Source organism: Brachyistius frenatus, unplaced genomic scaffold (assembly GCF_029030835.1).
Source record: "Brachyistius frenatus isolate BFR_SWC_R1_liver_20210118 unplaced genomic scaffold, ASM2903083v1 Contig_45, whole genome shotgun sequence".
Classification (NCBI taxonomy): Eukaryota; Metazoa; Chordata; class Actinopteri; family Embiotocidae; genus Brachyistius; species Brachyistius frenatus.
This window is the reverse complement of record NW_027210644.1, coordinates 465,009-479,662: the sequence shown is the minus strand read 5'-3', so window position 1 is coordinate 479,662 and position 14,654 is coordinate 465,009. Positions and strand designations below refer to the sequence as shown.

Below are 14,654 nucleotides of genomic sequence, written 5' to 3'. Positions count from 1 at the left end.
ATTTGTGTTGGCTTAAAACTTGAATCAGGATTGAGAATTTGAAGCCACCCATTGGTGCTTTAACAAAATACCGATGGGGGTTTGTTCATATTTATACTCTGTCGGTTTCTCTTGTCTTTTCCTGGAGCAGTTCCATTGTTCAGATATTGTGTTTCCTCCAAAAAGCAGAAAAAAGACACTGGTGCCTGACATTTTAAAATGGTCCACTTGTGATTTGGTAAGATGAATCTGAGGCCCAATTCAGGCCAAAGATTCTCAAGAAGACAAAACTGCTTTTGAACGTTCCAGGGAAAAGTTGCGGCAGTGTGAACTGGACCGTCTCATCTGGCTTGATGGTGTTGCCTGCGATTCAGCTTGTCAAGTCGCAAGTGGGCAGGGAGCCTGAGTCGAGCTGAGATGGGCTAGTTCACACGGCAGGACTTTTTCCTGCAACGTTCTAAAACTGTTTTGTTTTTTCCTAAATCTTTGGTCCGAGCTAAACCTTCTGTCACAACAAATACAATTTACATTTACGCTTTGTCACTTTTTACCTGAGTTAACTCAGTGTATTTGTTGAGTGTTTATATTTTAGGTGCCATATCAAGGTAGTGGTATTAAAAGGAGCTATGCTACTACCATCTTGCAAAATGCTGCATTGTGGACATTAGAAGTGGCTTCTGTGCTGATTTTACTTTTGATTTGAATATATTTCCACACATTTAGGCACCCATATGCCACATTTCAGATTGCACTTCTGTATCCTGCCACAAATTGTGCTCTCTGTTTATGAGACCCGCGCGACAGTCCATGTAACAAAAAGGATTGGGGCTAACTATAGCTCAGTGTATTTCATACCGATCTTTGAGATTGACTCGGGACATCCTTAGTGTACAATGAATTATAGTTGGTCTATTCTGACCAATAAAAAACTAAAACTGTCAGTTAATTTAGATTACATGCGTATATGTTTCCTCCACTGACTTTGTATATCCCTTTTATCACTGTGAAGACCAAAAGATGTTTTGTAAAATAGCAACAATAAATGCACCAACACATTTTTTTGGCAGTGCCAAAAACCTAAAATGAATGAGTTTCTCAAAAATGTTTTAATTTAAGTGAAACGAAATCTGTGCTATGTTTGATTAAGTATTCAGTGTTTCAGTCTCGTTGCCCCCATTTGAGGATTTTAAAATGTTTTCCTTCTTTCTCTGACTTGAATAAAGTTATATGGGCTATTGTTTTCATTTGTATTGCAGCCTAGAAGGAAGGGTTACTTTCAGCCGAGGTTTATAACTTGATTAACAGGAATAATGATAAGAGGAATTAATGCATTTACCACATTATCTCTGTGTTTCCATTGGGCAGTATGTGCTTACTCCGCACCACGTCTTATTTATTAGGTCACCACGAGTGGACTGAGCTCACCCCCCTGTAGGAAACAATGACTCAACATTTTTGGGTGTGATTATCATTTTTTTTGTCTTACATTGTGTTTTCAGCATAATGATTTGCATCCACCACCAATTAGCCTTGAGAACTGTGTTAACATTAATGTTCATTGATTGTCTGAAGATTCCCGAGGTCCATAGCTGTGTTCCAGGAATAGAGCTTTATTCATTTTGAGACATGGTTTATTGGTAATGATGCACCTTTACCTATTGACACAAGCGGGGGATCAATACAGATGCTGAGTGAATAATTCATGAAGAAGAACAAAAGCGAGTATCTGCATGGAAGCCCTCTCAGCAGATAATTAGGCTGAGAGAAAACATTGGAGATGTGCAGTAAACTCCTAATTACAACCCTGAAACATGACACATAAAGTCCTCTTATCCTAACATGAATTGGCAGCTGTGATGCTTATTCACCCAGTCAACAACAAGACAGTAATGATTTTAGAGTTAGAGTTTAAAGTTTCTTTTTTTTAAATTTCCATTTACTTCCATTTCACCTTTATTTTACCTTTTAAGACATTGAGATCAAATTAGTATTTATAATGACAGCTTGGAAAGCCCCACAAGACACTTGTAGGGGGAAGAGAGAAGGAGACAGTGGAGCCTGTCCATTAAAAGCTGTGTATGTGCGTGTGAGAAGGAACATTGATGGTGATTTTGTTTTCAGTCCTAATAGATTTTAAAGACCATCCGCCATTGCATGTTACAGTGTTTTTTTTCTTCATTTTTTATTATGTTCTGCATTGTACACCACAACTGAAGAACTCACAACTATGACCAAACACAAATTGAATATGTAGGACTATAGGAGTTCATCCTAAACTATCTCATTTGGATTCAGGTCAATGATTGTGAAGGTTAGGTCATCTGATGCAGCACTCCATCAAGCTGCTTCTTGGTCAAACAGCAGATCCATTTCCTCGGCAGAAAAGTGTTTTCTCCTACTACTTCTGCCAAGGGGCAACCCACCTGGATTTTAATGAAAATGGGAGACAGCACACTAATGTCCTGTTATACCCAAAACACACTTACTGTGTTATTAATTCAGGCACTAAATAGAACTGTTTTGAACCATGGGCCTTACTTTGCCCTCAGATTGTTTGCTGTATCAAATGTGGATTTGGACACACTGTAAATGCACCTGCGCCACTTGCTTTAGACGGTGCACTTACGATCATTATAACTGAGTCCCTTGTTTTTTCCTTTAATTTAACACCCATCTGTGCCTGGAGAAACATAACCTATTAGAAACACTTGAGAATATATTTATTCTGACAAAACTATAGTAAGAAAAGTACAAATTTGCTTCCCGGTCAGCCCAAGAACCAGTCACACTGGACAGCAGTGGAGGAGGCCATAACAACATCTGGTTTAAGAATAGCTCTATCCTGTATTTAACGCCTAAGCCGCATTAGAGCAGTGGTTAGTACAGAGTAATTGAGCAGTTGACCGATAATGAGAATCATCGGTGTTCAGTAGGCAGCATTAGTAAATATGGAGGATCTAGCCATACTTAAGTGATGATGCCAAACCTAGTAAAGCCTACTCATCATCTGTTTCTTTATTCAATATACCCATTGTGTCTATCTAGAAATGTGTTATCACCACAGACATAAAACGGACAGTGGAAATAAATTACTATATATAATGTAGCTGTTGATCATCATTCTCTAATAACATCCTGTCATATAGTAAAAAGTCTATTTCATCCTCATAGATGAAAAATACCAAATTTGTCCATATCTTTCCCTTTGTGTTTTGTGAAGCATTGATAGATAGTTCTAATATTTAATACGGATAATTGAGCTTGGTAAGGAGAGATATCTGTTCTAAAGAGCAAAAGAAAAAGGCTTGTTTGAAGGCTTCATTGCTGAAACTAACAAATGACAGTTAAACAGCAGCATTTTAATGTATAGTGCAGGATGTGGGGGAGATGATAGGACTAATAAGGCTTCAGGCAGCATATGAGCTGATTTATAATCTCAGGCTGTCTGTTGAAGCTGGAGGATGACAGAGCGTTCACTTACGTGTTTATTTAGTCATTGTCTATATTAAGCCTGTATGAACCCTCAGTGCAGAATGAGTTTGTTGGTTTATCCATGCAGTACAAATGCAAAAGTCCCAGTGGTCTATATACAAAATACAGATGTACTGGTATATGTTTTATTATTTTATTATGTCTGCAATGCATCTGATCCAATGTCCCAGCCCCCAACATGACTTGTGGCCTGTGGAGAAACAAGTTCTGTTCAAAGATGTTAAACTTGAGTTGTTCAGTAAGTGTTGAGGAAGTTAGCTCTACACGATGATTACAGATGCAGGGCCATTGTGTTACTTATGAAGCTTTTTAGGTGTCGATACCTGCACAGAAAAAAGCCGTGCAATATGCCTGTCATATCTGGTTTCAGCATCATCACTTCACTTAATGTTTACGTGAGAGTAATGTTGAGTTGTGTTAGAGCACGCATTAGAAAAACCATCAAGCGACCTTTTATTTAAAAAAAATGTTTTTAATTCAACATTCAACAATGGATTTTACACTCACTTGGGCATAACATTCAGCTGTCACTTAAATGCCCTGCTCGTCCCATACATCCTCCGTTTCATTCAGCAATTCTAGATTTGGCACAAAGACTAATCTCACCCTGACAGCAGCCAGACACTTTAAGTGACAAATGGAGTGAAGGAAATGAAAAGTGATGGAGTAGTCGTGACTTTTTTATGAGTATTTTTAACATTTAATGCCTTCAGACGACAACACTCATTTATTGCTCATCTGGTGCTGTCAGTCAGCGCAGCATGCCCTGGGTAAACAAATGGGTCTGAAGACACCTGTGTGGACTTGGGCAGAGTCAAATGATGTAGTAGACTGTCAAAAACATCATCAACAGTGGAAAAACCAGTTACTCGATTTGGTCAGTTTTGCATGATGTTTAAAAAGCAGTGGCAGCATCAAAGTGATCCTTTGCTCTTCAAATGAAAGTTGTGGTTCTGCTATTTTATAGGGAAATGGACACGAGCGTGACTTTTTGGATGACAGTCGAGTGTTCATTATGGATATGTATAATCGCTACATCTATCCTGGAGATGTATATGCCAAAAGTAAGTGAAAGCACCATCAATTGTCCTCTTAAACTTGCTTTTTAGCCTTTTAAATCCATAGTAATTTGTAAATAATTCATATGGTTATATATGTTCATGCTGTTCTCATGCACTTAAATATGATGCAACTGTGGTCTGAAGTCCAGCACTCCTCCAGATCGAAGGTTAGAGTAGAGGGTGCTGCCTCTCCTCCACATCTGTCCCCTAGATGTCACTCAGTGCCATTTTAATTGTGCTGTGATTTCCCCCAGGACTACTACTACTCACTCACACTTAGCAGTCAGCGGGAGATGTACTCCACAACAGCCCCTGCAACAACATCATTACGGATTTTCCACAAACGAGTCTGTCAATACATTAAAGCTGATCTGACAGGACCACATGCTACCATTTAACCCAGAGGACACTCAGCAGACCTAATGTCACAGTCCTGCCGGAAAAAAATTCTCTCCATCCCTCACTTATCTTCTGCTCTGCAATTAATTGAATATAAGACATTTTACAATCGTTTTTCCCCCTAAGAAAGTAAAATACATTTATATTCTGGCTTGTTTAAGATAACAGTTTCATTCTGCTTCAAATTTTTCCTCCAAGACACATTTATTTCCGAGTACCTTCAAAGACCAAAGCTTCCAATTTCTTCTTGAAAGTCTTTTGAAAAACTACGAAGATGTTTTGCATGCTATTGCACAGTTCTTTCGTGCTTTTGCGGCTTAATTTTGTTTGAACTTTGAAACATAAAGGTCTCCTAATTAACCTTTTTCATCATGTGCATTAATTATTATAAACGTACATAGTAAGTAATTAAGGCACTGCAGCAGAAGTTCATAGTATATTATAGGTAGAGAAACACAATTACGTACCTGAATGTTATTAAAGAATTTGACTTCAAATTTATCTGAAATTCTTTACTCTGCCTGTGAAAAACCTGTTACATTAAATACTGCTGGTTCCATATATTTTAGGTGTGTGGGTTCAGCTCCACATAATTGCTACTTTATATCAGTTGGTTCATCGATGGCAAATAGGTTATGTGGCTTCACAGTGCTCTGCGTGAATGCATCTGTCTTGTCTTCACTTTTCTGTATCTCCAGGAGCCATAAAAAGGAAGGTGGAGCTGGACTGGGGCACTGAGGACTCAGAGTACCTTCAGAAGGTGGAGCTCCACTCCGAGGGAGCGCTGAATGAGGTCCGACCTGATATCATCATTTACAATGCAGGGACAGACATCTTGGATGGGGACCCCCTCGGAGGACTCTCCATATCACCACAGGTACTGTGGCAGCTCTGTCAGATCAGCTACCTTTTCCACTTCAAAATATCAGTGGTGAGCTGGAGTGACATTTGGCGTTTTGGAGTTACTACGGAGTCGATACTGTCGTACACTCAGTGGCCACTTACCTATTGGACACATCTGTAACAGAAAAACATAGCAACACTTCTAATACAACGCAGTGTAGTATGGTGAGATCAATAAAATAAGTAAACATATATGAAAGTGTTGCCAAAATCTGAATAATATTCATCTGAACTTTAATAGAGCTGTTATACTGAATTGCAATAGACTGTTACAGGAGTACCTAATAAAGTGGCCACTGAGTGGAGTCGGGACAGTTTGTTCTCTTCTGACTTGTTATTGTTTACCTCTATACTATACATTCGAATAATATCCACTCAAATAATCCCCACCAGAGGAGCGTGAATGATTCTAAGTGTTACTTAGAACAGCACAGCTGCCATTGCCATGGAGAACTCCATCAGACACTAAATCTGTGTAGCTGTAGCAAATGTAGAGCATATCATTGTTGCAGTTGGGAAGAAAACGCCTCACCACAGTTGCCTAATCCATTACTCACTAAGAATCTGAAAATAATATTTCTACAAAGTGTAATCTTTGAGTCTGTCCCAACACACACACTTACTGTATTTACAAGTTGTCAAGTGCCTTCTGTGATGTTTTTCTTGGAAACTGCCACAGTTGCAAACTGTCTCCATGGACACACTTATTTAATGAGCACATCATGTGGCTCTCACTCACACAAATACATGTCTTGGACCAGCTCAGATGTTTTTTTTCTTTAAGGTTTTACCTAATATCTCCATAATTAACAAATAAGTAAGCCCAACCATACAGTGTTACAGTTGCATTCGCATGAAAGTAAAACTGCAATAACAGGATCTGAAAGGACAAAATGAATAAAGCAATTAAATTATGTTTTTTTTAAGAGCACGTAGAGCTGCTCTGCAAAGCATAACCAATTGTTTTCTGCCTTTTTTTTAAGGATGATACACATCTCTACAAATTTTTGATTAAAGATTATTTGATATTTATCTTGACAGTGTCAGATCTGATGTATTATTCTTATCAGTTCCCTCAGGAAGAACAGAAGGTACTGCTTACTTTGTTTGGACATTCATAAAACATGTTGTGCGCTTATCTAAAAATAGATGCAAATGCTTTAAGTCTGTCTTAAAACAATTGTCAGGTGCCCATATGAACACTGACACATTGCTTGGTTTAATAGTTCCTACTGGTCATTAAAAAAAAAAAAAATCGCCTTCAAATGTATTCTAATGTGTAAATGATGGGGAAACATTATTGGTTGTATTCAAAAGCTAATCTTCAGCTGCTTTTAGGCTTCAGCCATCTGAATTTAGAGTTAAAAACCCTTTCAGTATAAAATTATATTACCCCTCTTCTCCTACTCAATGGGGAAATGCAAAAAGGGACATAACTTTACAAGATCTCCATGTGATGAAATCGATTCAGGCACAGCCTAATTTTATCTTTAGATAAATGCATTAAGGAAAAATGTTTTTATGACTATAGTATGAACAGGAAGAATTATTGCAGCAAGTCAAAGTAAAAGTGGGTCTGTGGTTGTATTTTTCCAACGTGGGAACAAACGTGCCGACTACTCAAATGTGCTCCGGACCACAAGTGTGGGACAGACCTTTCAGCTTTTTCTTGCTTCGTGCTCATGCAACAACATTTTTAGCTCAATGATTTGTGTTGTTGTTGTTGTGTTGTTACAATGATCTTTGGGAGTAATAGATAGCTTCTCAAATACTTTTATTGGCTGACAGTTCACGTGGGTGGGATGAGGGGTGGTCGACTGAGATACGGGTGAGTCGGGGTTCCTCCCACTGTTGATTCAATACGACTAAGGAGGCAGCACTAGTATCTCATCTGAACGCGGCAGAAACATCCCCAAGGCAGTGCAGCAGTGTAGCCAGTTGGTGACTGAAAATAAACCAATCAACGTCCAACTGAAATTTTGCCAAGATTGATTATTTTTTCTTTAAAGAGAATTCATCAACAGTAGTTATGCTCATTGTTATTGGGAAATAAGAATAAGAAACAGAGATACAAGACTCAGAAATTCCTAATTCAATAAACTCTCTACTCTGATATCCATTTCAGAAGAGAACTCTAGTAGAGTACAGCTTTTGAAAAACCTGACTTCTTGATCAGACAGTAAAAAGATCAAATACACATGCAACGTCATGCAAATGTCTTATTTTACTTTCCATTCCTTCTTTTTAACTTAAACATATAAAAGAAAGTGAATAGTACGTATTACTGTATGCTATTTTGCCAGGCAAAAGTTTGATATTCATCTACTTGATAGTTTTTACACAATATATTACATTTCCGAGAAAACTTTCGTGAGAATATATCTTAATGTCTAAATTATATGTGTACAGAGACATTTATAGCTGTAAATAATTTGTTTTTAACAAGATACATTTAGAATGCTGCGGAAATCCTCCTAATTCCATGAAGGACAAAAACAAACAACCTGTTGTCAAGCCGGTTTATTCAAACATCTATCTGGTTCTACATGTTTTCCTGGCATACCAGTATGGAGTGTTTGTATTGTGGGTTCATTGTGTGCGAGTGCAGAAATAGTCTGCTTTTTTTTTTTTTTTTTTTTTTTCATTTATCAAATTTGACAAAAAGCTCTTTTGATAAATGCACTAAATTTATTCATTTGATACCTTGCATTTAATGATACAGGGATAGGTACACAGTCCCACTTGGACGTTTTTTCACCAGCTCCTACTGGTGTGCCGGTTGGTAAACAATATTGACACCAAATGATACAAAAAAAATGACTGAATGTTTCGTGCCTCTAACAGGGGCATGATGAAGGTATGGGAATGAGTGAAATATAATGTACATTTGCACTAGAACACATTTTTTTGTATTTATTCTTTGACATTCTTTATTCAGTTTGTTAGTTGCGCAAATTCTTAAATCTAATAAATGACTTGGCAATAAATCCAACTCTGATTGTGAGTTAAGGGAAAACAAAATGAATACAAAATAACACACTCAGTTCTGCATACAGGGATATGAATCGGTTTATGAAGTTCCAAATCAATCACTACCAAACTGTCTGTTACTTTGTGTTGAAGAGTTTAGTCCAATTAAATCAAGTCTTATCTCAGGCTAATTTTGAATAGTTATGTTTTCTTCTGTAAAGGCAGAAAACATGTCTAACTGTAGACTAGCAGGCTCAGCTGGGTGTGGTCATGTGAGCGCTTCACGCTTGTCAGGAAATTTGAAGTCAAACTGAGAACTCATCCAAATGAGCCAAATTTTGATTTATTTGCTTCCTGTGTGCAAAGACTTCCTGCCAGTGATCCTGCAAATTCCCCCAAAAAATAATTGGAGCAAATAAGGTAAATCTGCAAAATGTGTTTAGAAGGGTTGGCACACTGATTTGTGCTGCACAGCCAATTTGTGATTTAAGGGGGTAAATGGCCTGGGGAAAAAAAAAAAAAAAGTACAGTGCGGCTTTAATAGTTGTTGTTTAAATTTCTCGTTGAACATGTGTCTCTGCCACGACTCATAATGTTTAAAATCACTCCTTGTGTTACAAATGTGCCATAATAAATTACGTTTATAACACAAGCTGTTCCCACTCTAATTCCAGACGAATAGGGATATGTGTTTCTTGCCGCAAATTGCAGCGGGAAGATATGAGAACAGTCGGGTCACATCCAGTTTTCCCCCGTCTGTCCTCAGGGGAGAAAGGGAGTGCAGATAGAAACGTGAGCCGACGGCTTTACAGAATTCAGAGAAGTTACTGCGTGAAAGCTTGAGCTGATAGACAGCGTTTCTCTCCTCTTCTCTGCCAGGGAATTGTAAAGAGAGACGAGATCGTGTTCAGGGCTGCCAAGCGGCGGGGCATCCCCATAATCATGGTGACATCTGGAGGATACCAGAAGAAAACAGCCCGCGTCATCGCCGACTCCATCCTCAACTTACACCGGCAGGGCCTGATTGGAGCCGAGGCTGTGGAGGGGGAGGGATCGTCATCGCTGGTGACCCGCATGATGCGCGGCGCTGGATCTGCCGGATCAACGTTCACCTCCGTCTGAAGAGCATTCATCCTGAAGCGAACACTCGCACAGGTGTGACATTTAAAAGCGCTGAAGTTACCTTATTTTGTGCAGTTACTGTGTGACAGCAGTGATGTTTAACCCTAATTTAAGAAAGGCGGAGGTCACGCAATGCTTGTTTGCACATGTACAACGTGTGCGGGTTGTCAGATACTCAAATAATAACCGTTCAAAGAGAAAGATTGCACAGAAACAACAGAGTTCTCATGGCTACAGCCAATTCCATGAGCTCTCGTGGCACAAAAAGAGTTGTTTAAAATTTGAATCAGTTGGAGAGTCATTGGTTTTATGTTGAATATATGTTTGTGGCCGCCTATTAGTGAGGTATGCTGTCATTTTAGGAAATGCAAGAATATCCTTCGTGGAGCATATGGTATATGAAGGTTTGTACCTACACATACATTGGAAGTATAATCTTTAGCCTCCATCTCATTTTAGAATTATGAAGATAATTGCACATAAAAAGTGTAACTGTCAACAATAATCTGATGGTCATGTCTAACCTGCTTACAGAAGATAATGTCTTTAATGCCATTTAAAACATTTTTTTTTTTATTCATTTTTATCCTTTATAGTGTATATATTGGTGTTTAAATGAATGGTGTTTCACTAATCAGGAATAGTTTTTGTACATAATGCATTGTGTGCTTTAAACCCACTCAGACATCTACAGCAATTTTTTTACAGGGAGCCCCATAAAGTTAATTGTCTCTTGAAAAACTAAAACTTGTAACTAAGCACGTTAACTAATGCATGGTGAATTAAAGTTCACCAACGTTGACAGACTGCTGGAAATCAATGTGCGTTTTGCAGTTTGTTCCCGTCATCCGCAGATCAAAGTCTGAAAACCAAAGTGTTTTTTTTGACTAATGAGAAAACCTGTACAGTGGAGCTTCTTATGGGTTTCACTTCTGATTAGTTGGCTGTAGTCAAACACAGAGCTCCCCTAATGATGTTGACGCTTACAGTAGCTGCGTAAAAAGAGACAAAGCAACATTTAGATCAATATGATTAATGCAGCAGCTGGAACAATATCGCGGCTTTCGAAAGTCACGGAAAACTTCATCCAACACAGACTGAATACAAGCCGAGTTCTGTAAAGGCTGTGTGCAGACGTGCGTCATGATAAGCGAGCCATTTCATTTTGAATTTCTTCCTAAAAAATGTGTACGGCTGCAGTCGTGCACGGAGACTAAAGCCTTCGTGCGCGACTTACTTGTACACGAGACACTAATGTACCCTTTTCCATGTTTTTGAAACATTTAATTGAACGATTACTTCAGTTCAATACAAACTGGGTAACAATCCGGGGGTAGTAGTTGCAGAAGGAGGGACGGTTTAACGCGAGCTCATGCAAGTTACACAGTACACCATGAGATGTAATTTTAGCTTTTGAGTATTTAATGTTGCCATGGATTTGGCCAAGGTTTTTTTTTTTTTTTTTTGTATAATAAACCCTCCATTCTGTGCTCACTTTGTCTGCTGCTGCATTCCCTGTGTTTTGCTGCTTTGCGGCTGAGCGGACCTTGAAGTGGCAGCTGTCAGGTGCTGCTTTAATGATTTTCCATTGTATTTTAACAGTCATTATATTCTGTTGCTCTAGCTTCACTCTACAGTAAAAAAAAAAAAAAAAAAAAAGAGAAGTTTGGAGTGGAATGCAGACTTGTGATCATTTAAAGGATTAACAGGCCTATTTTTGAGCAGCATGAAAAGTGGTATCGGGGTGGTTATCCAGGAGGCTGTTTAGACACGTTCATAATGAAACTGTGAAAGGCGGGCCATATTAGCAATGTCAGTGCTAATTAGCTAAAGCCTTTGATCTGGTGTGCAGCTTTTCGATGCAGCAAAAAGGTTGACTGCACACTGCCTTTAATTAGGACTCAGAATATGTCATTTACTGTATGCGGACGTGCCCTTAATGCACAATGTGTTCCAAGATTCCAGCTCATCAGCTCCTTTCTGCGTCCGCCAGCGTTTTAGCCATTTGAGTTGATTGAATGTTGCGTGCCAAAAATAACACTTCGAAGCTGTGCCGTATATTTTTAGGGGTTTGTGGATTGTGCTGACATCGAAAACTATTCATATGCATCCATAATGGCATTGAATAAATACTATAACAACCGAAAGATGGTTTGCTTTTCTTTTTTTTTTCTTTGAAGTACTTTTCCTACCTACCTATTGAAACTGTTGCATCTTTGGAAAATGATAACTACTAAGGATGCTGTCATACGGTGAAGCATATCAGTATTTTGTATTTTCTGTTGTTTGAGTACTGCCTGCTCCTACAGCCCTCCCCGTATGATGCCGTGGAGATCACACAGTATACATTACTAAGTACATAAACACGAAAATAAAGCCCATTATGTAATTTTGTTACATGGATGCATCCTCCTGGTAGAATTCTGTGGAGAAAGTACTACTGCGCCTGTTGGAGCAGCTGTACAGTGTCTTCTGCAGCTCTACACAAATTTGCCCAGTTTGAGAAAGAAACCCAAATGACATCGCCTGGATTAGCTCGTCTTTAGTTTTGAAGCAACACGTTTGAAATGCACACTACATAAAGGAGGACGTCCACGTAGAAAGGAACGTGTTTGTTGGCGCCAACAGAAGTAACCACTAATTAGTAGGGCTTCTCCGAGTGGATATTTAATACTGCTACAAATTTAACCTTTTTTTTTTGCAATGGAAATATTTTAAGATCTTTTTTATGTCTTATTTTTTTAAACAGGCATTCATGGTTCCCAGATGATGTACCAAATGGAACATCCCTGACCTTTCCTTTTAGAGCCACCATGAGTTTCACATTTATTTGACAATTAATGTGACTGAGAGGAATCGAATCATGGAGACATATTCTTCCTTTTTTCAATCAGGCTTGTGTAAGACCAAACAAATCATTTGATGAACGGTTATTATATCATTTACTGAAAGAGAGATAGATAGATAAAATATTAGCTAGATTTCACGTTAATCTGTCCATAATAATTGTTCTGTTTTGTTGTTGTTTTGTTCTGTTCAAGTATTATCGTCACAAAGTGAAATCTATGTGACAAGCAGGAACACTCACCAACTCCAACCTAGCTGGAGGAAGAACATGGGCTGAGCACTGCTGGAGATAGAGCCTGGCTTGTATTTACGAGACTACTTTAAAAAAAAAATTGCAATTACTATCCACTTCTAAAGGACAACAAAATAAATCTTCAGGTTTAAAAACACTGAGTGCAAATGAGTACTTTTTTCATCATGCTACATTGTGTGATATCATCTAGACTGCACTAACACAATTCAGCTCGCAAATGGATTTATTTTCAGTTGAAGCGTTTAGCCTGTGAACATTTAAGACTTAATGATGCTTATTAAAGTATGCAAAAACAATGTAAGCACTGAGCAATGTTAAGTAATGCAAGGAGAATTTGGCTTTTTTTTTTTTCCTTTTTCGAGTAATTTCTGGAACAGAACTCTCCCTGTTTCACACCTACAGAGTATGTTGTGGTTAGTGACAAGTAAAAAGTACATTACACACTTTTTGCATTGTGGCCAAATGTGGGTCTGCACAGAAAAATCACTGACAATTCAAAATGGAAAATTAATTTAATTTTTGTAGTTTATTTTTTGGTTTGTAGTATATAGGGGAGGCTGTGGCTCCGGCTCCGACGGTACCGTGGGTTGCCCACTAATTGTAAGGTCGGTGGTTCAATCCCCAGCTCCTCCTGTCCACATGCGGTTAGCATTGTTGCCTCAGAGCGAAGAGGTTCTGGGTTCAAATCCAGGGGGTTTGCATGTTCTCCCTGTGCCTGCGTGGGTTCTCTCCAGGTACCCCATCTTCCTCCCACCATCCAAAAGACGTGCATCTCAGGTTAATTGGGGATTCTACAAATTGCCCTTAGGTGTGTGTGCAAGTGGTCTTTGTTTCCATCTGTCTCTATGTGTTGGCCTTGTGATAGAGTGGCAACCTGTCCAGGGTGGCACCCTGGTGTATCCTGTCCAGGATCCATTATAGATAATGGCTGGATGGATCCATAGTTGACAATTGTGGACGCAGCTAAAAGAAAGGTCGGTGTGATATCATTCGCCCACACAGACCTGCGATGATTCAGAATGAGAAACGCCCGTGTGGATGGACATTGGATGGTTTATTTTGTTGTCATTTGCTCACTGACAAGCAACCTATAATTTATTGCACTAGCAGCAGTGTTGACAGGGAGCTGTGCTGACAATCAAAATATGGTCGCTTCTGCTTATGACATCAGGAGCGGCTCCCTTTTTGCCATCATTATGCATATATACCCGGCTGTTTTGCTCTTCAAAAAAGCTGCAATGTTCTCGAGTTACTGAACTCAAAAATGAATGGTAGAACGCTGTGTTACAAGCTGAAAACAAGAGCCACTGTAGCTAATTTAGAGTAATCACCATGATGTATGGCACAGAACTCATTATAATAATGAGCTCATTTATAATGTTGGTCTTTTTATTCATTAGTGCATATTTAACTAACATCATACTAAGTTGCGGTTATTAAGTAGGAGCTCATAAATGGAAGAGTTAGTGGTGTGAGGATGAATTATCTGGTATTGTTATATTTATTCTATTCCCAAAAATGTGTCTACTCACAAACAAACAGAGCTCATTTCATGCAGACCATGTACTGGTGTGTTGGGACGAAGACATTTTGCAGGAAGCTTAATTAAACCTGATTCCCTGACTGGC

The 14,654-nt window shown here is 38.7% G+C and overlaps 1 protein-coding gene across 1 annotated transcript in view; it reads left to right on the top strand.

Moving 5' to 3' along the window:
• Window positions 1–12,073, top strand: part of hdac11 (histone deacetylase 11) — a 31,599-nt gene extending 19,526 nt beyond the window's left edge. The window contains exons 10-12 of the mRNA XM_069703207.1: window positions 4,439–4,535; window positions 5,630–5,808; window positions 9,684–12,073. Coding sequence (XP_069559308.1) covers window positions 4,439–4,535; window positions 5,630–5,808; window positions 9,684–9,926 — 519 coding nt within the window. The 3' untranslated portion in view covers window positions 9,927–12,073. The remainder of the gene's footprint in view (window positions 1–4,438; window positions 4,536–5,629; window positions 5,809–9,683) is intronic.
• Window positions 12,074–14,654: the final 2,581 nt, after the last annotated feature.